General features: G+C 43.6%; 1 protein-coding gene across 1 annotated transcript in view; it reads left to right on the top strand.

The window, feature by feature from the left end:
* The window catches only part of COL22A1 (collagen type XXII alpha 1 chain), a gene marked incomplete at both ends in the record, with an annotated part of 229,891 nt that overhangs the window by 69,613 nt on the left and 137,951 nt on the right, over positions 1-22,327 (top strand). Inside the window, 6 exons of the mRNA XM_082499258.1 lie at positions 3,175-3,286; positions 13,905-14,028; positions 17,321-17,596; positions 18,640-18,720; positions 19,341-19,454; positions 20,049-20,093. Coding sequence (XP_082355384.1) covers positions 3,175-3,286; positions 13,905-14,028; positions 17,321-17,596; positions 18,640-18,720; positions 19,341-19,454; positions 20,049-20,093 — 752 coding nt within the window. The remainder of the gene's footprint in view (positions 1-3,174; positions 3,287-13,904; positions 14,029-17,320; positions 17,597-18,639; positions 18,721-19,340; positions 19,455-20,048; positions 20,094-22,327) is intronic.

Raw genomic sequence — 22,327 nt, 5'->3', positions numbered from 1 at the left:
TGTCACATCTTGATTTGCCTTTGGACTGGCCCACACAGGATTTTTGCACCTATTTATTCCTTTAAATTTGAAGTATAGTATCATTAGGCGGGTGCCTTTTCCTATTGCAGCTGTGTTCAAGCCCTGCAGTGGCTTTCAGCCTGTGGGTTGTGAAAGGTTCACAAGGGCAATTAAGAAACCTAAGAAACTTTGGGCCTAAATTCACTACACAAAAATGTTTATCTATCCTATAAAAGTTTTAGGAGCTCACTAACTGAAAAAAGTCAAAAACACTGCCATAGGTTAACATCAATTTATCAAAATAAGCTGCTATAATATCACCGGGTTTGTGTGCTGGAATTACAGCCACAGGAGTTAATTTGTGTAACTGTGCATGTGTGAGGTGGGGAAGAGGTTGGAACAGCCCAAAAAAAAGGAAAACATAGGTTCTCTGCTCAGCCACTCTCAATCTGGCTTTTGCAGTGCCGTTGCCTCTAACTCCACAGTGTGTCTGGTTCTGGGAGCGGCTATTAGTTTGGATGTGCATCCTATGGAGCCAGTTTGGAGCGAAAAGCAGGACGGTTGCATCCACATAGTACTGTACCTCCGGGAACTGAATGCATTCAGGAGCGTGGCACAATTGTGGGGTTTAGCAGCTGGGACTTCATATCACAAAAGCATGGTTTTGTTGCAGCTGGGACCATATTGACTCTGGAGCTGCGTAGACCCATGTGTGTGGTTTACGCTTGAGCTAATAAGGTTTGTCACAACAAAGTCAGAATTTTTACACAAGTGTCTGCAATAAAGATTAATAGCTTATGATAATAATGAGTTGATTGGACTAAGACTAAGTCATATTAAAATTATATGAAAAGTGTATGTAGTCAAGCATCTTGGACTAGCAGTTTTACCTAAAGACATGGACCTCTTGGAGTGGGTCCAGAGGAGGGCCAGAAAAATGATCAGAGGGCTGGAGCACCTCTGCTATGAAAACAGGCTGAGAGAATTGGGATTGTTCAGCCTGGAGAAGAGAAGGCTCCAGGGAGACCTTATAGTGGTCTTTAAATATGTAAAAGGGGCTTACAAGAAAGACAGAGGGAGACTTTTTACCAAGGCTTGTAGTGACAGGACAAGGGGCAACAGTTTTAATCCAAAAGAGGAGATGGGTTGCCTTATATGTGAAGGAGCATCTGGAATGCATGGAGCTCAGCCTAGGGATGGATAAAGAGCCAACTGAGAGCCTATGGGTCAGGAATAAAGGGAAATTGGGAGCAGGGGACATTACAGTGGGGGTCTGCTACAGGCCACCCGACCAAGAAGACCAAGTGTTTTGAAGCCCTCTATAGACAGATAAGGGCAGCATCATGCTCACAGACCCTGGTTCTCATGGGTGACTTCAACCACCCCAACATCTGTTGGAAGGGTAACACAGCCATAGGCAATCCAGGAGGTTCTTGGATTGCATTGAAGACAACTTCCTTCTGCAAGTGGTTGAGGAGCCAACAAGGAGAGGAGCTATGCTGGACCTTGTTCTTACCAACAGGGAGGGCCTGGTAGACAGTGTCAAACTCAAGGGTAACCTGGGCTGTAGTGACCATGAAATGGTCGAGTTTGAGATCCTCAAGGCAGCGAAGAAGGTGCACAGCAGGCTGACCACCCTTGACTTTGGGAGAGCTGACTTTGGCCTCTTGAAGAATCTGCTTGGTGTGATGCTATGGGATGTAGCACTGGAGGGAAGGGGGGTCCAAGAAAGTTGGTTAATATTCAAGGACCACCTCCTCCAAGCTTAGGAACAATGCATCCCTACAAAGAGGAAGGCAGGCAGAAAAGCCAGGAGGCCTGCATGGATGACCAAGGAGCTCCTGGACATGACCAAAAGGAAAAATGAGGCCTATAGGGAGTGGAAACAGGGGTGGGTAGCCTGGGAGGTATACAGAGGAATAGTTCAAGCAGTCAGGGATCGGGTTAGACAAGCTAAAGCCCAGATAGAACTAAATCTCGCCAGGGACATTAAGAAAAACAAAAAATCCTTCTTTAAGTATGTCAGCGAGAAAAGAAAGACTAGGAAAAATGTGGGCCCTCTCCAGAAGGAAACGCAAGAACTGGTTACCCGGGACAGAGACAGAGCTGAGGTACTCAATGACTTTTTTGCCTCAGTTTTCACTGGCAAGCACTGCAGCCACACTGCCCATGACGCAGAATGCAAAGACGAGGATTGGGAAAATGGAGAACCGCCCACTGTAGGTGAAGATCAAGTACGAGACCACCTGAGGAATCTGAAGGTGCACAAGTCCATGGTACCTGATGAGATACATCCGCATGTAGTGATAGGACAAGGGGGAATGGCTTTAAACTGGAAGAGGACAGATTCAGATTGAACATTAGGAAGAAGTTTTTCACTTTGAGGGTGGTAAGGCACTGGAACAGGTTGCCCAGAGAGGTTGTTGAGGCCCCATCCCTGGAGGTGTTTAAGGCCAGGCTGGACGTGGCCTTGGGCAAGCTGGTCTAGTGGGAGGTGTCCCTGCCTATGGCAGGGGGGTTGGAACTCGATGATCTTCAAGGTCCTTTCCAACCTAAACCATTCTATGATTCTATGAAAAGAGGGTAGATTTAGATTGGAGATAAGGAAAATATTTTTTACAATGAGGATGGTGAGACACTGGCCCAGGTTTCCCAGAGAAGTTGTGGAGGCACCATCCCTGGAGGTGTTCAAGGCCAGGTTGGACGGGGCTTGGAGCAACCTGGTCTAGTGGGAGGTGTCCCTGCTTATGGCAGGGGGGTTGGAACTAGATGATCTTTAAAGTCTCTTCCAACTGAAACCATTCTATGGTTCTATGGTTCTATGGTTCTATGGTTCTATGGTTCTATGATTCTATGAATAAGTATTTCAGTCTGCACCTGTGCATTTTTCTACATCGGGATTAATGAATTATACAGCATTTTCAGGGTGTTGTGTCAATGCAAGCAGTAACAATTGATTTCTGGAGAACTCTGTTCTAAACTCTCCACAAGTTTTGAGTTTTTGGACTAAGCAGGTTACACCATGTCAGAATTTTGTTCTGGCTTTTCCTGAGAAGAACAAGATTAACCTCTGAAGTGCTGTGTTTTTGGGGCTATAAGAACTTCCTAAGTACAGTTGAAGACATGTCCCATTGTCTAATCAATGTCTCGTATTTACACTTCTGTTATGGGCAGGATTTGATCTGATGGATTCATTCAGTGTGAAACAGATTTTTGGAATGAAAGAAAATGGAATTCAGAGTGCTTATGTACGACTTGGAAGCTTCCCTGTTGTACAGAAAACTGAGTGAGTACCCTGTTTTTCACTTTATTTTCATCTGAGCCTCTGCTTTACATTATTTGGTTCCTCTAGGTTAACCTTGTAGTAGTTATCTAGTACCTACACAGATATCACTGCTTTGATCAGCTCTTTCACTTCAGCTGGCACAGAATTTATATGACGTGGTTGGAAGCCTCTGCACCAGCTACAACCTCCATCCTGATAGAGTACGAGCTGGTTTTGGTGTACCTCAATGGTTGTGAGGAGCAGTATCATGAAATTCACAAAAGAACTTAAGCCTTAGTAAATAACTTCTAAAAGGAATATTTGGTAGCACTCCTATTGATATATATGTTTGCTAATCACAAAAGACCAGTCCCTAGTAGATGTTGCTATCAGTTAGCTAATATGAATTTCAGCCTCCTAAAAGAATGAGCAATTTTTAATTCTGTGTCAACATGGATTCAGCCCTTGGAGCCTTTTATGACCTGAGTCTGCCAGTTGTGTTGTAGTCTATCAGAGCGGTTTCTCTTCAGGTTGTCATTTGAGTCCTGCGAGCATTAGCCTTGAAAAGAGTGCATAGTTCCACTGAGTAACCATAAGCCATAGATTGAATTTTCATCATTAACATTTTTACAGTAAATTTCTCTGTGCTGGTTTGAACTTCAACTTAAAAAAAATGATAGTAATTTTTTTCCATCTAATGGATAAGGGCTGTTTTTTTTTAGTCTGGTTTAACTCTCTTACTCAGCTCACTGCATCTTTGAGATTGTCCTGTGACTTACATTTGCTTGATTTCTCAACATTTTTTTCATCCTGGAGCCAACTGGGATTGATTTGCCCTTCTTCCCTGCCCCTCTTTCTCCATATAAAACCACAGTCTTAAAAAAAAGAAGAAAAGTAAACATGACACACTGAAAGGAAAACTGTTTGCTCTAAAGTGCATAAACAGTGTCAAGTCTCAGGGTAAGTAGCTTCATGATCTCAGACAAGGCCAGCCAGCTAATGACTCCTGGTCTTGATAAGTAGTATATACATAACTGGTGGGTGTGGGGAGGGGAATAAACCTATTTTGTTTGGCTCACAGTAGCCTCTAGGTGGAATATCTGCTTGCTGTGGCTTGTAACAGCTGGTGGTAGTATGCCTTATCCCTGGAAAGCATTGTCACCAAGACTACGTAGAAAGAAGTCTTTGAAGTGAAGAAGTCCAGTTTGTACTTACAAAATTTTGGGAATGATGATCTACTGAATCTGAGCTGGGTGATACTATGACAAACAGGACTAATGCAGTCCTTGGGTGTCTAAGCAGGAACTGACAAATATGATGTGACTATCTCCATATCAGGCAACTCAATCACCACTGCTGTGATGCTATGTCCAGTCTTTGTTTCCATAATTCAGTAGATAGGAATGAAGTGAATGAAAGTTTAAAGAACTGGGAAACTAACATTGAGAAATCTAAGAAGTGCAGTGTAGTCAGACAAAATTCAGAAGTGGTTAGCAACTGAGGTGATCGCTTTCTGTAAGAACCTCTGGGGAAGCCAAGTTTAGGAAAAGGTCTTTGGTGCTAAGGATAGTGGTGGACTGAAAGTCAGTGGCTACCTGTTAACAACATCAAAAAACAGCATGGACAAAAGGCACACTTTTAACAGTGAACATAATTAATCATAGACTATCAGGTTGGAAAGGACCTCAAGGATCATCTGGTCCAACCTTTCTTGGCAAAAGAACGGTCTAGACAAGACGGACCAGCACCCTGTCCAGATGAATCTTAAAAGTGTCCAATGATGGGAAATCCACCACTTCCCTGGGGAGATTATTCCAATGGCTGATTGCTCTCACTGTGAAAAATTTTCCTCGTGTCCAATTGGAATGTCCCTAGGAGTAACTTGTACTCATTACCCCTGGTCTTTCCATGTTACTCCTTGTAAAAAGGGAGTCTCCGTCTTCTCTGTAGCCACCCTTTAAACACTGGAGCATGGTGACAGGGTCTCCCCTAAGCCTTACTTTCTCAAGGCTGAACCCAATTCTCTCAGCCTTTGCTCATATGGCAGGCTTCCCAGTCCTTTGATCATCCTGGTGCCCTTTCTCTAGGCCCTCTCCAGCCTGTCCAGATCTTTTTTGTATAGGGGGGACCAAAACTGAACGCATATTCCAGATGTGTCCTGACCAGTGCTGAGTGGAGTGGGGGCTCCACTGAACTGGGTAGAGTTCCAGCTCCAGTGGAACAAGTTAGCAGAGATTACAGAGTTGTCCATTTGCATTCCTTTTTCAAATTCAGAGGAAGGAATTTCCTTCTTCAAAGGAAGACTAGGGAAAATGTGGACCCACTTAGGAAGGAAACAGGAGACCTGGTCACCCAGGACATGGAGAAGGCTGAGATACTCAATGACTTCTTTGCCTCAGTCTTCACTGGAAAGGGCTCTAACCACACCACCCAAGTTGCAGAAAGGAAAGGCAGGGACTGGGAGAATGACATACCGCCCACTGTAGAAGACCAGGTTTGAGACCATCTGAGAAACCTGAAGGTGCATAAGTCCATGGGACCTGACGAGATTCATCCGTGAGTCCTGATGGAACTTGTGGATGAAGTTGTCAAGCCGCTATGCATCATATTTTAGAAGTCATGGCAGTCTGGTGAAATTCCCACTGACTGGAAAAGGGGAAACTTAACCTCTATTTTTAAAAAGGGTGAAAAAGAAGACCTGGGAAACTACAGGGTCGTCAGCCTCACCTCTGTACCCAGCAAGATCATGGAGCAGATCCTCCTGGAAACTCTGCTAAGGCACATGTAAAATAAGAAGGTGATTGGTGACTGCCAACATGGCTTCAGTAAGGGCAAATTGTGCCTGACAAATTTGGTAGCCTTCTACAACTGAGTTGGTGGATAAGTGGAGATCAGCAGACGTCATCTACCTGGACTCGTGTGAAGCATTTGACACCGTTCCACATGACATCCTTGTCTCTAAATTGGAGAGACATAGATTCAACAAATGGACAACTTGGTGGATAAGGAAGTGGCTGGACAGTCGCACTCAGAGTTGCGGTCAATGGCTCCATGTCCAAGTAGCAAGCAGTGACAAGTGGTGTTCCTCAGGAGATGGTACTGGGACTGGTGCTGTTTAATATCTTTGTTGGTGACCTGGATGTTGGGATGGAGTGCACCCTCAGCAAGTTTGCTGACAACACCAAGCTGTGTGGAGTGGTTAACACACTGGAGGGAAGGGATGGCATCCAGAGGGACTTGGACAGGCTTGAGAGGTGAGCCTGTCTGAACCTCATTAACTTCAACAAGGCCAAATGCAAGGTCCTGCACATGGGCTAGAGCAATCCCATGTGCAAATACAGGCTGGGCAGAGAGTGGATTGAGAGCAGCCCTGAGGAGAAGGACTTGGGAGTGTTGGTTGATGAGAAAATCAACATGAGCCAGCAATGTGCACTCACAGCCCAGAAGGCCAACTGTATCCAGGGCTGCATCAAAAGAAGTATGGCCAGCAGGTTGAGGGAGATGATTCTGACCCCTTACTCTGCTCTGGTGAGACCCCACCTGGAGTACTGTGTCCAGCTCTGGAGCCCTCAGCACAGGAAAGACATGGACCTGTTGGAGTGGGTCCAGAGAAGGGCCATGAAGATGATCAGAGGGCTGTTGCACCTCTGCTATGAAGACAGGCTGAAAGACTTGGGGTTGTTCAGCCTGGAGAAGAGAAGACTGGGGAAACCATATAGCAGCCTTCCAGTATCTGAAGGGTGGAGAGGGACTTTTTACAAGGGCATGTAGTGATAGGGCAAGGGGGAATGTCTTCAGACTGGAAGAGGGGAGATTTAGAATAGATACTAGGAAAAAAATTTCACTATGAGAGTGGTGAGGCACTGAAAAAAATTGTCCAGGGAAGTTGTGGTGGCCTCATCCCTGGAGGTGTTCAAGGCCAGGCTGGATGGGGCCTTGAGCAACCTGGTCTAGTTGGAGGTGTCCCTGGACATGGCAGGGGGGGTGGAACTCGATGATCTTTATGGTCCCTTCTAACCTAAACCATTTGATGATTTTATGATTCTAAATTAAGAGTTGCAGTATTTCGTTGTTGTTTCAGTTGTTGTTTTCCAAGAGAGGCTGATGGAGTGAAGCCAGACCAACCAGCAATGATGACTTTCCTTCTGCTCAGATTGCACCCATTTATTTGTTGTTGTTGTTGTTTTTAAAATAAGTAGAATATTTTATTGCCCAGGACAATTAGAAGTAAAACATTCTAATTAGTAGATTGAAATGACTAAGCTTCCTTTTGAATGATTAACTGAAATATGGAATTAAAGAACTACTGCATTTTCAACCTTTTGTATTTTAACTTCCATACTAATGTGGTTTGGGAATGAACCCAAATGTATATACCACCATGGAAGGTGTATGCATGTTTGGTTCATTTAGCCTTTGGATGTCAGGATTCTGAGACAGTGCATATAGGGTCATTGCTCACAGAAAATGCAATCTTGTAAAGCTGCACAGAACTGATAACTGGAATAATAAACAAAACAAAAACATCTGTCCTGTCTTGCAGATAACCTCAAGCAACGTTTAGCAACTGATAGCAACGTCTCATAATTAGATACAAAATCATTAACTGAGTAATATATGTAATTCACTTTATTATCTTCTTAAAGGATCTGTATCCTTTTATATAAGCACCAGTACTTCCACAAAATGCCATCTTAGCTGCCTGCTAAATGTACTCATTCATCTTCTGATCTGGAGCCTACAACTGAACTTTCTTCCCATTTATGCTGAGGCATCCTGTGACGGTTCTGTGAACAAGCAAGCACAACAGCCAGGAAAGTGGTCACAATGAATGTACTGGTCACTGAGGGACTTACAGGTCTCTCTAGCTGGCTGAGGGCTAGTCCCTAAATCTGGCTGGTGCTTCTCCCTCAGGTAACTGGGGCTGTCCTACTGTTTGCTTACGGCTCCTCAATTGGTCTTCTCGCCAAAGCTGTGCCCCGGTTTTCTGGTTTTAGGAACTCAGGCTTGTTTCTCATTACTGTTGTCTTGCCTAATGCCAAGCTTTTGGCTTACTATCCTGTTCCATTCTCCATTTATTTCTCCTAGTTCTTACTCCAGAGCCTTGTTCCTCCCATGTCCATCCCTCAGTTTCCTCTTGTCTGATTCGGTTCCAGCCTGGCTTGGTCTTCATCCCAGCTGCCACCTCACAGAGTTTCCCAATGCCTGGCCTAGCTTCTAGTCATGATCTGTTTGTTCTTTATATTGGAACAGTGTTGTCTCCCCTGGTTTCTCAGTCTTAGGTTTTTTGGAGCATGTATTTGTCCGGAGACTTTGGCTCCTGACATGAACTTTGACTTCAGTTACCTGCTTTGGATTTCTCCATGAGCTTTTGCCCTGGCCTCATCATTTGTGCTGCTCCACAGAGAATAAAATTCTACCCAAAGCTACCAAGACCTCCTACACTAAACGTGAAACCTGTTCAATGCTTCCTCCTTCCTTACTTCTTCACAAACATACATTTCATATGAGGAAAGTCTGAGACAACTAAGATTCTTCAGCTTGGAGAAGAGAAGGCTCAGTGGGAGATCTTATCCATGTGTATAAATACCTGACTGGGAGGAAACAAAGAACATTGAGCCAGACTCTTCTCGGTGGTATCCAGTGACAGGACAAGAAGGAATAAGAACAAATTAAAAACATAAAATTCAATCTGAACACCAAAAAAACCCCTTCTTTAGACTAGACAGTCTCAAGAGGTCACTTCCACCCTTAACGATTCTGGGATTTGTGATCCCATGCTGCACCCTCTCCCACTCTCTGCTAGCCCTGTCTTTCCCTTTCCACCACTATTTCCCCATACCAGAGGCAGCTGTTAGGCCTGATCTGTGACCTGTCCCAAAATTTTTCATGGTGCTGGAGTTGGAAAAAGCCAAGGTGCTGTGGTGAAGTCAGGGATGACAGACACGCTCCTTAATCTAAGGAAGTGGTGAGAGCAGCCTTCCCAGCTGAAGGATCTTGCTGTGGCCACTATTTGATCTCATGACCTCTATTGCTTGTCATCTAGAAGCAACGTGTCTGTTCAAATCTGCTGTGAAGTTAGTAGGAGAATGTCTATTAGGAACACACCTGAAGAGTTGTTGTAGGCTTCTTTACTAGCCAAAGAAACAGGGTGAGTTCATGCGCCCCATCACTAGGCTCATACCCTTTGTGGTCTTCACCTGTTTGTGTGCTCATATCAAGTTAGGTTTGGCTGATAGCAAGTAGTGTTATCCCAGACAATGCCTGGGCCTGGTGTGGAGGCTGGGGCATGCCAGAGACTGCTCCCCAGAGGCAGTTTGGATATGATAACTCTCTTTGGGAAAGAAGCATTTGGTTGAACTTCACTCATGTGAATGAGCAAATGGACCCTGACCGTTATTAACTAGTGTGGATAGAATCTCCAACTTCTAAAAAGGTAAAGGAGATGAGGTATGGCTGAGGTGGAATTATTGAAGGCTTTTTTTGGTCTTTTAGAGAATAAAAGACTGAGGGGAGAGCTGATAAACATACAAAAGACTGCAGCCAAGAGCGGAGAAAAACTTATTCACATGGTTCCTTGTGGAAAAAGTTATTTCAGGAAGACTAAACTGCAGCAAGTGAGATTTAGGATAGACTTCTTTTGTAGCATACAGGGTAGTGAAACACAGCAAGAACCTGGGGAGGCTGTATCTATTCCATCACTGAGGTTTCTGAAGTAAAGGCCAAAGAAATGTTTGCCAAGGATTTATGAGTGGGGTTGATTCTGTGTTGTGAAAATGCTTCTCCATCCCTTTCTTTTAATTTTTCCTTTTTTTTTTCTTCCTTTTCTTTGCTTTTCCTGTCATTCTAAGAGCCGCTGGTGATGTGATGCATATGGACATGAACCAGTTTTCTCCAGCCTTGGTTCAGACATGAAAGCCACTACTAGTCAATGAATTACACTAAGTATTAGTGGGTTTTAGCTCTTTTAGAAGTGGTCACATTTCCCAAATACATAAATTATGTCCTTCCTCACCAAATGCGGACACCCTGTTAATTGTTGTTACGTTCAGTGTCTGAAACGAGAATTGATACTCTTATTTTTCTCCACTGTGTTATTATCACAGATGTAGGATCTCATGCTAATTGTCACAGATGTAGGCTCTTATGCCAAACAAAAGCATGTAAGAAGGAGGCTATGTCATAAAAATGGGCAACAGCTAAGAGAATCTCCTGACTGGTTTTTATAATTTTTTCTTTGTAGAAGTTGTGATTCACCTGACCTTGGATTTGGGATAATTAACTCTTAGACTAACCTGCAGCACCGGGGGATTCTCTTGTCTTGGAGTTTTATAATGGCCTCTTCTGCAATCCATCCTGTTGTCAGAATTATAGACCAAGGAGCTGGCAGAGTGCTCCCTGTAGGTACCAGGCATCCAGCAAAGCTCCATAATATGGATCATCAGTTCAATTCAGCCTTGGGTGAAAGAAAAAAATAAGACATTTCTAAGGACAGCAATTCCTGCCCTTGGATTCCTAAGCAAAGCTGAGCTTCTACATGGAGATCACTTTTTATCAAGGAAATAAATGAAAACTCATAAACAGAGTTTTTGTTATTTATGCAGTAATGCATCTCTTAAAAGATGCAGGGGCCAAGGACTTCAGAAACAGCTTTTATCATATCTTCAGAGAAATGAGAGTGTCTTTAGGTTTCCTTTTGGCACAAAGCCTTTTTCTGCCGGGAACTTGCAGCCATTTCTTCGGCACCCTTAAAAATCAGCTGAGAGTGACAGGTAATGGGTCATTATAGCTTTCTATCAGTTTAAATCTACCTGATGGGCCATTTGTCAGCCTCTGTGTGATGAGGTGTGGCCAGACTCACAAGGATATTTAGGTACCTAACTCCTAGTTATTTCTGTGGGCATTAAGCATCTGAAAACCCTTTTTGAATTCAAGCTCCCATGGTGATATTCCTGTTCCCAGCACAGAGACCAGCAGTTGGCTCTTCCAGATTTGGTTGTAGCTTGTCAGGCCAAGGCTCATTGTAATATCTTGGGGGATTAATTTCAACCATATGCTCCTATACCTCCCTGCTCATCAAAGCAGTGATGCCACAGTCACTGCCTTTCATTTGTACTTGGAACGTTGCACACCTGCATATGCAGAGTGGAAAAAAAAATTAGGGAAAGGCAGCATTGAAAGCATATGTCCTACTGCTGTTGGTGTGACGATAGCAAACATGCCATGGATCAGCAAGAGAGGAAGACACCCCCAGAGCTGTAACTCCACTACCTTGTGCCACCAATGGATTAACTGAGGAACCATTTCTCTGCTTGCTTTTCATTCCATAGGAGGCTGGAGTTGGTGGTGGGCTGTAGCTAAGAGAGTCATTCAGTACTCTGTGTTGGGCACTGTCTGTGCCCAAAACGTGAGTTAGAATCCTAAAGGGTAGGACATAGAAGGAATTCCTTAAACCCAGTTGTGACAATAGGTGTGATTGTGAAGTTAGTGAGTGAAGGTAAATGCACAAAGCATGTCTGTTGAAATGACAGAGTTTGAGGAGCTGAGCCACAAGGAAATGCCCCCACAGGCAGCACTCATGTAGAAACATCCACAGTTTTTGTTCAAGAGGATGGAGCGATAAGCAACACCTTTTCAGCTATCAACATTGCCACCTTGCTGAAGTTTCTTGAAGGGGTGGATGTTAAAAGCTGAAACATGCGTTGTCTTCTCTGACAAACTTGGACACGATGAGTATACAAAGCCATTTGACAGGAAATGTTCACTAAGACATGTCAATGGGGAAGGAGACCTGGCAGGGTGCCCTGTTGGGAGGGTTAATGTGACTGACCCGACTCTCTCTTGCCAAACATCCTGCAGACTTTCTTAATGGCTTTCGGTGCCCCAGTCATAAAAGTTGTATTCTCCATAGCAACCCTGCCACAAGAGTGACAACGAATGCATGTCTTGTTTTGTCGTGAAGGGAGGGAGGGTCTGGCTATTTTGTGTACCATGGGAGAGATGGGTGCAGGGATGAGGTGCAGGGAGGTCTGGTTTGTGAATAGGTAGTACCAAGAAGAGAGACAGCCTTGTCTGCTCTCCTAAAGGAATGATTTTGTAAAGGACCTACTGGGAGCCTGGTTCAGTTTTCTCCTGTGCTGGAAGACTTAAGAGAGTGCCTGTGTCCCCAGTGGGAAATTCAAAGCACAGATTAAAAGATGACTGAGTATTTTGGCATTAGGAAAGACTGGCTTTCAACCTTTGCTGTAATTGCAAAATAAACTATTTTGGAATTTTTGAGGATTTTTGACTGAAACACTATTAAGAGCCTTTAGTTTCATATGCCTTTGACTGTCCCAGTTTCTGCATAGTGATGGACTACATCAAATATTCCTTAAAAGAATCTGTCTTCATTGCTTTGCTCTTTAATAATTGCTGTCGTTGTGTTTTGTCTTCTAATGGGTGCTTATGCCTGACTGCTCAGATGTCCGGAAGCAAAGGCATGATATTTAGGAAGGCCCTATTTAGGAACGATCAGAGGAGCAGGCTGGCTTGGGCATGAGGAACAATGAAGTTAACTGGGACTCTTCAGCTGGAAAAAGAGATGGCTTAGAGGCATTATAAACAAAGTTTGCAAAATCATGAATGACATAAAAAATAGAAAAAGAATAGGTTCATTGTGTTGTCCCTTATAAGAACTAAGTCCTAAACAAAGAGGAGGCTCATTATGCAGTGGGTACCAGAGCTATGTGATTCCTTGCCAAAGGATGTTGTGGATGTAATAAGTTTACCTGAGTTCAAGGGGAGACTGGAGAAGTCCATACAAGATAAATCCCTAAAAAATTATTAATGTAGAAATTGTAGTTGTCTCTGAACTTGATCCCTGGATCCCAAAGACTTGGAGGTAGAGGGAATATGTTTGTTCTGTTCATTCTCATTCTTAGGTATCTGGTAATGGCTAGTGAAAAAAAAAATAATGATACTGGGTTAGTTATCCCTTCTGTCCAGCCCTGCGTGCTTACATTATGCTATGTTCTTATGTTGGGGCCAAGTCAACCAGTGCTGGGTTTGATTACCTCAGAATTATGCATGGATCGTGGTGTCACAAGGAGTAAATTTCTGCCTAATGTGTTTGTAATGGTTGATTTGAGAAGGTTCTTCCATACTCCCAGGCCATCAGCCAAGGAACATCTTCTTGGTCAGGCATGAGGTGTAGTGCCTGTTTTGGGGCAAATATTACAATATTTGTTGATATACCTATACAATTATAGAGAGTTTCAGGTGTGCCTGCCCATCATCAGATGTCACAGGTCTTCAGTGCATCTAGAGAACAATAGAATGGTTTACAGATTGCATGAACTGAAGCATCAGGTGAAAAACAACTGGATTGACATGATGGATTCTAGACTGCAGATTTTCACTGTTTCTTATTTAATTTGAGAGCTTCACGGTTGTTCCAAAAAAGGACTCCTCAAGGACAGAACCACCTGGAGGGCATAAGCTCATGTTCATCTCTCTGCAGGCTGCCAAATACAGCAGATTTTGTAGGAACTATGTGATACTTTTGTGAAGTGTTGCTGGGATATGCAGAGAGTTTTAGAAGTTCGACTCTTCACTGCTAAGCCTGATACATTGCTCTCTTTTTCCCTCCCCATGCCAGGGATGTATTTCCACAAGGTCTGCCTGATGAATATGCCTTTGTAACTACCTTCAAATTCCGGAAGGCTTCCAGGAAAGAAGACTGGTATATTTGGCAGATTATTGACAAGTACGGCATACCACAGGTACGAGGCCTTTCGGAGCCAGCAAGAGCAGCCTTGTTTCTCTTTTGTTGCATGAACTAACTTCATTGCCTTAATCTCCCACTCCATTTTCCTTGTGGACTAGTAAAAATCCCTTTGCCTGTCTTTCAGTTCATTTTGGCGAGAATCCTTTACCTTTAATTCAAACCCTGGAGGAAGGTTTGCATAAAATTTGATTGTTGTTAGCATGCAGATAGATGTATTAGTTGGAAAGTGGAAGAAAAATATATTCTTGCTCTTGAAACCATTTTTGGGTGTTTGGTTGTTTTATTCAGGTAGTTCTGATTAGGGAATATATTTTGCCTGTTTGGAAGAAGATAGCCAGAGAGAGGTACCACCAGGCAGTGAGCTATGTCAAGTTTTTGCACACACTTCTAGATAGAGAGTTGGGCAGAGAGGAACCTAATGAAATTCAACAAGGGCAAGTGTTGGGTACTGCATCTGGGGAGCAATAACCCCATAAATCAGTACAGGTTGGGGATGACCTCCTGGAGAGCAGCTCTGTGGAAAGGGACCAGGGGGTCCTGGTGGACAACGGGATGACCATGAGCCAGCAATGTGCCCTGGTGTCCAAGAAGGCCAATGGCATCCTGGGGTGCATCAAGAAGAGTGTGGCCAGCAGGTCGAGGGAGGTCATCCTCCCCCTCTACTCTGCCCTGGTGAGGCCACATCTGGAGTACTGTGTCCAGTTCTGGGCTCCCCAGTTCAAGAAGGACAGGGATCTGCTGGAGAGGGTCCAGCAAAGGGCTACAAAGATGATTAGGGGATTAGAACATCTCTTTTATGAGGAAAGACTGAGGGAGTTGGGGCTTTTCAGTCTAGAGAAAAGAAGATTGAGGAGGGATCTTATCAATGTTTCTAAATCCTTAAAGGGAGGGTGCCAGGGGGATGGGAACAGTCTTTTTTCAGTGGTGCCCAGTGATAGGACAAGAGGTAATGGGCACAAACTTGAACATAGGAAGTTCCATCTAAACCTGAGGAGGAACTTCTTTCCTTTGAGGGTGGCAGAGCACTGGCACAGGCTTCCCAGAGAGGTTGTGGAGTCTCCCACTCTGGAGATATTCCAAACCCGCCTGGATGCCATCCTGTGCAACTGCTGTAGGTGACCCTGCTCTGGCAGGGGGTTGGGCTAGATGATCTCCAGAGGTCCCTTCCAACCCTGACCATTATGTGATTCTGTGATATGATGGAAAGACATTATGGGTTCCCTACTTTGGGTGTGGATGCAACACCTATTGTTGCTCCACAACCCTGAGTTTTGGCTGTTGCAGAATTTGATTTAATAATTTTTTTTTTCAAGTACTTTCATTTTCTCACAAGAAAAATACTGTAATAGTGTAAGAAATAATAGTAATAGTGTCCCTACAGATCATTTTCTTAGCAGCATGCTATAGTTTAGGGGTTTGAGGGTGCTGGAGGAGGGAATGGTTTGGATGGGCTGTATGTTTTTCTGCTCAGTACAAACACACTGCTGACGGCATTACCCATGACTCTAACCTGGGCTGTGGGCATGGGCTCGCGTAGCCATGTAATGCAGTATTGCTGCTTTGGGACCGGTATTCAAAAGGCTTTTGGGAACTCACAGTGAAGAATAGGTGCAGTTTGATGACTTAGCTAACTGAGTTTCAGACAATGGTAAAAGGTGTATATGGAAATTATTAGCAGCTGCACTTTGTTAAATGAAACACGATTTACTGTGCTACATGGATTCAGATATCCTGCAGAGTGAGAATGTGTATATCACTCAATATTTCTTGGAGACAGCGGAATATTCGAACTGCTTAGGTGTGGGAGAAAAAGCACTCAAGATTCTAAGTAATATTTTCAAAAGTGCCTTAAATTGGGGTGCACGAAGTGCCTTAGAGCCTCATGAGCCTTTTTTCATGTAAAGTCAGTAGCGGTTTAGCCACTACATTGCAGACCTGCATAGCTTACAGACTGCAGATGCTCCTGGGCTAGCGCTGATCCGAGCTGGCATTTCCAGCCACCGTGGTGCTCAGCTGCATGGAGATGTTGGGTCAGATCTGGAGTCAACCTACCCTGGGCTGCTCACATCAGACACGGCTCTGTGCGGATGCGGCCGAACTCCTTCCAGCTCTGTAGCTTGCAGACATGCTGTTTGCTCCCCTGGCTCTGCACTTTGTTCCATTCCCTGCTGCTTGATGGTAACTGCTTGACTTTGGTAAAAGAAGAAATCAATTTGTCAGTGAACTATAAGTATAATGTCTTCAAAAGCCTATTGTTGCCTGCTCTATAGTTTGCAGCGTGGTGTTGGGGTGTAGCAAGATGCTGTTAGGTGTGGGGGGAGAAAGGCAGAGACAGGTAGAGGGAGAAGATGGAGAGAGGCAGCTGTGGGACTTTGATTCTGCAGTGATCAACTGGAGTGGCATGATTTAATACAGAATTAAAACAGACTTTTCCACTCTCACTTGCAAATGCTTTGCTTAAGAACTGTCACTTAGTACCTCATTTCTTGTGTGTTACACTTGATTATTTTAGTCAGAAGGGAAGACATTTGAGGCCATTTGTCCTTAAACCCTTCTAACTTTCCCATATTCCTAGGCATTGTCTCTTCTATTTCTAATTAAACTGATTCGGCCAGGAACTAGTCTTTGGCACCAGCTTTATGTGGCATGCCCTGGCTCTGTCTACGCTGTGTAGTACATGGTCCTAGGTCTCCTCTGAGCCTAAGGTATAATCATTATTATGTGTTTCAGTTTTCTCTTCAAAGCATCTGAAATAAAGTGTGGGCAGTGCTACAGCTCAGCAGACTGGTTTCATACCAGGCAATGAGGGATTTCTCCATGCCCTGTGGGATGGCTGAGGACATGTGATGGGTACTAAAGAGCACAGAGCCTGCTGGGGAGGAGTGCACAGGATAGAGGGAGCCAAAACAATCTCAGCTTTGTCTGTCTGTCTGTGGGAAGATGCCTGTAATTTGTTACCACCCAAGCATGCCCAAACATTGCCTGGGAGGCATCAAGGTGGCATGTGCTGAAACCATGCTGAAGACCATACTCACAAGAGAAGCCTTTAGATGGTCATGGGGCTGCACCCAAGCCTGTGCCCTGCCCCATCTTATTTAATAGAAAACGTGTAGGCTCCCTGTTCAACTTCATATCTCACACAAAACTCTGTCCTCTGCTCTTTACTTGGGCTTCTCACCGCATGCGGTACCATCCCTGACATTGGGTGTCAGTCAGAATGGAGGGTAGGCAGGAGGAAGGAGGAGGCTTTGTACTTTACTAACAAAATCATTTCTGTCTGCCTTTAGGTCTCGATCCGACTGGATGGAGAGAACAAAGCTGTGGAGTACAATGCCGTTGGGCTCACCAAGGATGCCGTGAGAGTGGTCTTCCGAAATGCTCGAGTCACTGATCTTTTCGACCGCAGCTGGCACAAAATTGCCCTCAGCATTCAGTCAAAGGCTGTCTCGCTTTACATAGACTGCAGACTGGTGCAGATGCTGCCTATTGAAGACAGGGAAAATATTGACATTCAAGGAAAGACTGTGATTGGCAAACGCTTGTATGACAGTGTCCCCATTGATGTAAGTACCACGTGTGCTGATTAGAGCTGGGGTAACGTTCAGCATTGAATGGGGCTTGGGGGTTATGTTGTAATTGACCCTTTTCTTGAAACAGAATCACTGAAACGTTACCTGTTTTACATAGCTAAGACAGATTGGCTTCTCATTATGTACAAGGCAACATCTTTTTATGTGACACTGTCAGTATCTCTGTAATAGAGACTAAAAATGAGAAATCCATTTAATCTTTCTCTCTAGTCCCAGAATGTGCTATAGTTAAAATCAGAGACAAAATCATCCACAAATACCATCAAACTGTGTACTGAACTGCACACGTAAAGGTCCTTTGCTGTCTGATCTTGGCATTATGAATGTTTCCACCTGTGATAGGAAGAGATGAGAAAAAAAAAGAAAGCTTGTTAACTCAGTGGAGTCATGATATATTCTCAGTTCCTCAGAAAAGATACCTGATATTAAATGAGATTTGCTCCAGTTGAACCAAAGTTGAGACCTGCAGGTTGGAGCAGATTGTTCAGTAGCAGTGTTAACCTGGTATAATTTATGCATGATAGATTGGTGTTTTGAGACTTGTGTAATCTTTCTTAGCTGTGCAAAATGGATGAAATGTGCGTATTAAATGTGCTAATAGCATTTCTCATGCAGGGGTAAATGGTCGGAAGATACAAGGCACAACAGGAGAAAAACAAACTTTATGTCTAGCTGAAATTCTAGGAAGGGTAGAGGTGGTCAGAATATGTCTTCTCAGACAGAAATTTGGCCAAGACATGGGGATTAACATACCTCCTTATTTGCATGACAACCTGCACCAGAATTTTAATAAGCATATTCAGGGTCTCAGATCAACACTCTCAGAGCACACTGAGATATTGGTCCATTATTGCTAGAGAGAGAGAGATTGACTACAGGATCCGTAGAATCACTGTGAAGTTAGCCCCATCTGGTTTTTGTTTGTATTCATCTCCACTGTTTGTATCCAAGCAAAAGGATATGTGGTCTTTAATAATTCACTGTCTCTGAGACTATTGCCTCACTTTGTCTTCTAGTTTGATCTTCAGCGGATGGTTATTTACTGTGATTCTCGTCATGCTGAGCTGGAGACCTGCTGTGACATTCCCTCTGGACCAGTAAGCTTCTTTTTGTCATTTGTTCATTTTCATATGAACACTCTTCATTGAAACCCATTACATAAATATATAGTAATATATGACAGTGTGGGATTATCATTTTTTTAATGATGGTGAATGAAACCTAACTATGCATTTGGTAACGTAGCAGCACCAGAAGACGACTACTGCAGAGGGATGAGTATGAGGAATTTGAAGTTTCCAAGTTGCTCTTTCCTTGTCAAACTGTCAGGGGAAACAAAACCCTGAAGTGATGATGGAACAACAGAAATGCAGCATGAAATATTCAACATGTTTCCCACTGGTTTTATTTGGGAAGAGCTAAACCGGTGCCAGTTGCTGCTTAGTTTCCTGTGCCCAACTCTCATTAGAAACTTCCACCCTCCTTTCACTCTTCTCCCCTCGATCAGAGGGAGATTCATTATTCATTTTACCACAGAGATTCATTATTCATTTTACCACATTTTCCCCTATTGCCTGAATGAATGGCTTTTGTGGGATTTCATTCCTCCCTAGGACTTATTTAGCTATGTGTTATCCAGTAATGCCTATGTGGTTTCTCTAAGAGGAAGCTTTCTAGCATCGAAGGCTTTGTCATGACCTTGGGTGTTTGGGTGTAGTGCCAGGTTACTGTCCTGACGGAAGCACCTCCCCTGGAAGTGAGACCAACTGTTGGCAACGAGCAAGTTGGCCACCTCAAGACTGTTAACTGCTCCTGTCCTGCTGGACAAAAGGTGAGTGTTGAGATGAGTGTGTTTCCTTTGAGGTGTGCTAGATAGGTTTGGAAATAGGGGTGTGACACCGTGCAAGCGAGTTATAAGAAGGGCTGTATTGGTTTGTGAAGCACTTTAGGACCTAGAGGTGGAAAGCACTTCACAGACAAAGCCAAGCATGTGTTATTCACAGGTGGGATGTCTGTAGAGGTAATGGCAGTCTTCCCAGGTGTTTTCTCTTTACCTAATTCAGTGATTTTGATCATGCTGGTAGTCTTGGTAACAACCTTGAAAACAAAGTCATTGTTCTTATCCAGACCAGTTATGCGCATCCTTCTTCAAATACAAAGAAAGAGATTCTGGAGGTAAATATAGCCACATTGAAAAAAAAAATCTCATAGCTTTTAAAAGCAGTGTCCTTGTTTATATCGGCTGTGACTGAGACCTCTGAGAAGACAGCTTTATTGTCATTGCTCTTGAGGGCATGTCAGTTTTAGTGTGTTCTCCAATAAAACCTGAAACTGTTTTTGTTGTCCTCAGTTGTTGTAGGATTGGGTCCCTTGCTTTGTTATGTAATGAAATCAGTCTGACTAATCATGTTTTTTTCTGTCTTAGGGGGAGAGAGGTCCCACTGGCCCTGAAGGTCCTAAAGGTCAAAAGGTCAGCAATATGTGTTAGTTAATTTTTAAATAAAGCCAACACGAAAACACTTTCAGAGGAAGTTGAGGAGTTGAAGATTTTGGAAAATAAGAGTCGGTTTGGCATATGACTGAGTTCAGATAGTTTTGGATGAGCCTGGGACTGAGGGAGACTGGCCATCTTGTATCTTTGCTCTAGGCTTGCATTTGAGCTTCTCTGTTGCTGCTTCATGTCATTCTTACAGTAAGTGTGTTCCAAAACCTTTTCCTGTAGCTTCTAAACTGGCGTTTTTCCCAGTTAGTGTTATTCAGTAGGTCATGCACAGCTTTCATGATAAGTCACCTGGAAAACCATGTGCTGCTTCTGTGCTATGCCTTACTCAGCAGTACTACATATCCATAGGTAGCAGCCTCCCAGTCACACTCAATTTGTATTCAAATTTGAACAATTTGTATTCAAAACTATATCCATCTGAATCGCTTCCACAAATTCAGTCACTGAATTTATACCTGTTTGGTGAATAAATGAATTGCACCCCACCAAAAGTTACTCAGTTATTATGATATGTCGTGAGAGGAGAAAGGAGAAATCTCTGGTTCTTGGAAGGTCGGACATCCTCAGGAATGTGTTTGGCGAGGCTTGGTCTGCTGTCTGCAGGCAGAAGTTTTGGATGATAAAGAGATGTGTTTTGGAGGATGTTTTCTGCTGGCATGAAAGAACGTGGGCACATTAATGCTCAGATGTGCCTGACTGAAACTGCAGAAAATATTTCCTTATGCTCCTACACGTATATAAATAGCAACTTTCTATTTTAATCTGTGACAGCTTAAATAATGATGGGCTGTTTTGAAGAATGGCAGAGCCGTGACTGTTGTGAGGAGGTTGCAGAAGGATGATGACGATAATAATAAAAGCACCCTGCAGCAATATCCTGTTGTCTTTCACCGCTTTGACAAGGTCTATGGGCTGGTGAGGATGTCTGTACTATGTAACATGGCATGCTGCTGGGGTGCAGGAGATACTAGTCGAATACAAAAGAGCATATATCCAAGCACAGCGTCAACAGGTTATCTGTAACAGATCCCAAAACAGCTGTCCCACTCCCACAGGTAGGTTGCTGAAGAGCTCTGCAGATGTGTGTGACTTTTCCCTGCTGTAGTGGTCCAAGACTAGTATACACCCAGGGCAGGACTGTGTCACAGTCTCAGGGAGCTGAGGATGATGCCATTTAAATCCAGGCTCTGAAAACAATTTGGTACAAATGGGATGATTTGCGACAGATGACTTAGCTTCTCTATCTGCTAAATAAGGCAAGTAATAGACTTTGCTCCTGACTTGCAAAGATGTGATTAAATAACGTATACCACCCCTGACAGCAGTTCTTGTGTTGCTATTGCCAAAGACCAGCTTTGTCAGAGTCCCTGCTCTATGTGCAGGAACTAATATCTCTCTCCTCCTCTCTCTCTGCGACATTATCAAGCTATCCAGGCTACGATGATGGCCATTGGGGAAGAAAGTGAGTGCTATTTGCAACTCCTCAATATCACCTGGTACTTTATTAAAGAAAGACTAAGATCCCACAAACAATATGAGTGGCTTCTGCATTAAGTAGTTGTAAGTGTCCGTAATATGTTTCAGGATCATTCAACTTGGCTCCTCGTTTCTAAGGTGCAAGGGTTGTGTTTCAAAGCTTTGTTGTTGTGTAATTAGGAAGGTTGTGAAGCTTTTTTAAGGTGGTGAATATCAAAGATTTCCATTTGTTACTTGAATCCAAGAGCTGGGGCTTCAAGAAACACTAAAAAAATAATCATAAGATCTCAACTATACTCAGGTTTGATTACAATAGACTAACAAGCAGGTACAGCACAAGAAAAGACCAAGCATTTGTTGACTAAAGAGAGATGTGGGAGTAAACAAATTAATAAGGAAATGAATTATCAGAAAAAGGTGGAAACAGAGTGACATCAGGACTCTGAGTCAAAATTCATCATCTTCTTTATAGGCATCATCACCACTGAGCATCTTTTATTTGGGATGAAACGCAAAGCTGATATCTACCCCTAAATAACTGGGGTCCGAGGGATATTTAGGTAGGCTGCAGGTACTTGAGCATTATCCAAAAAATATTTTGCAGGCTGATAGTGAGAAATGCCCTTTGAGAGACTATATGGCCATATAAGAACCCAGGAAAGCAGCTGGTTCAGCTGTACCAGAAACACAGCATGCAGCTGGCAGCAGTCACCTGAGAAAGAAGT

Source organism: Vanellus vanellus, assembly GCF_965231255.1.
Source record: "Vanellus vanellus genome assembly, chromosome: 2".
Taxonomy (NCBI): domain Eukaryota; kingdom Metazoa; phylum Chordata; class Aves; order Charadriiformes; family Charadriidae; genus Vanellus; species Vanellus vanellus.
This window is presented reverse-complemented; position numbering and strand designations above follow the sequence as displayed.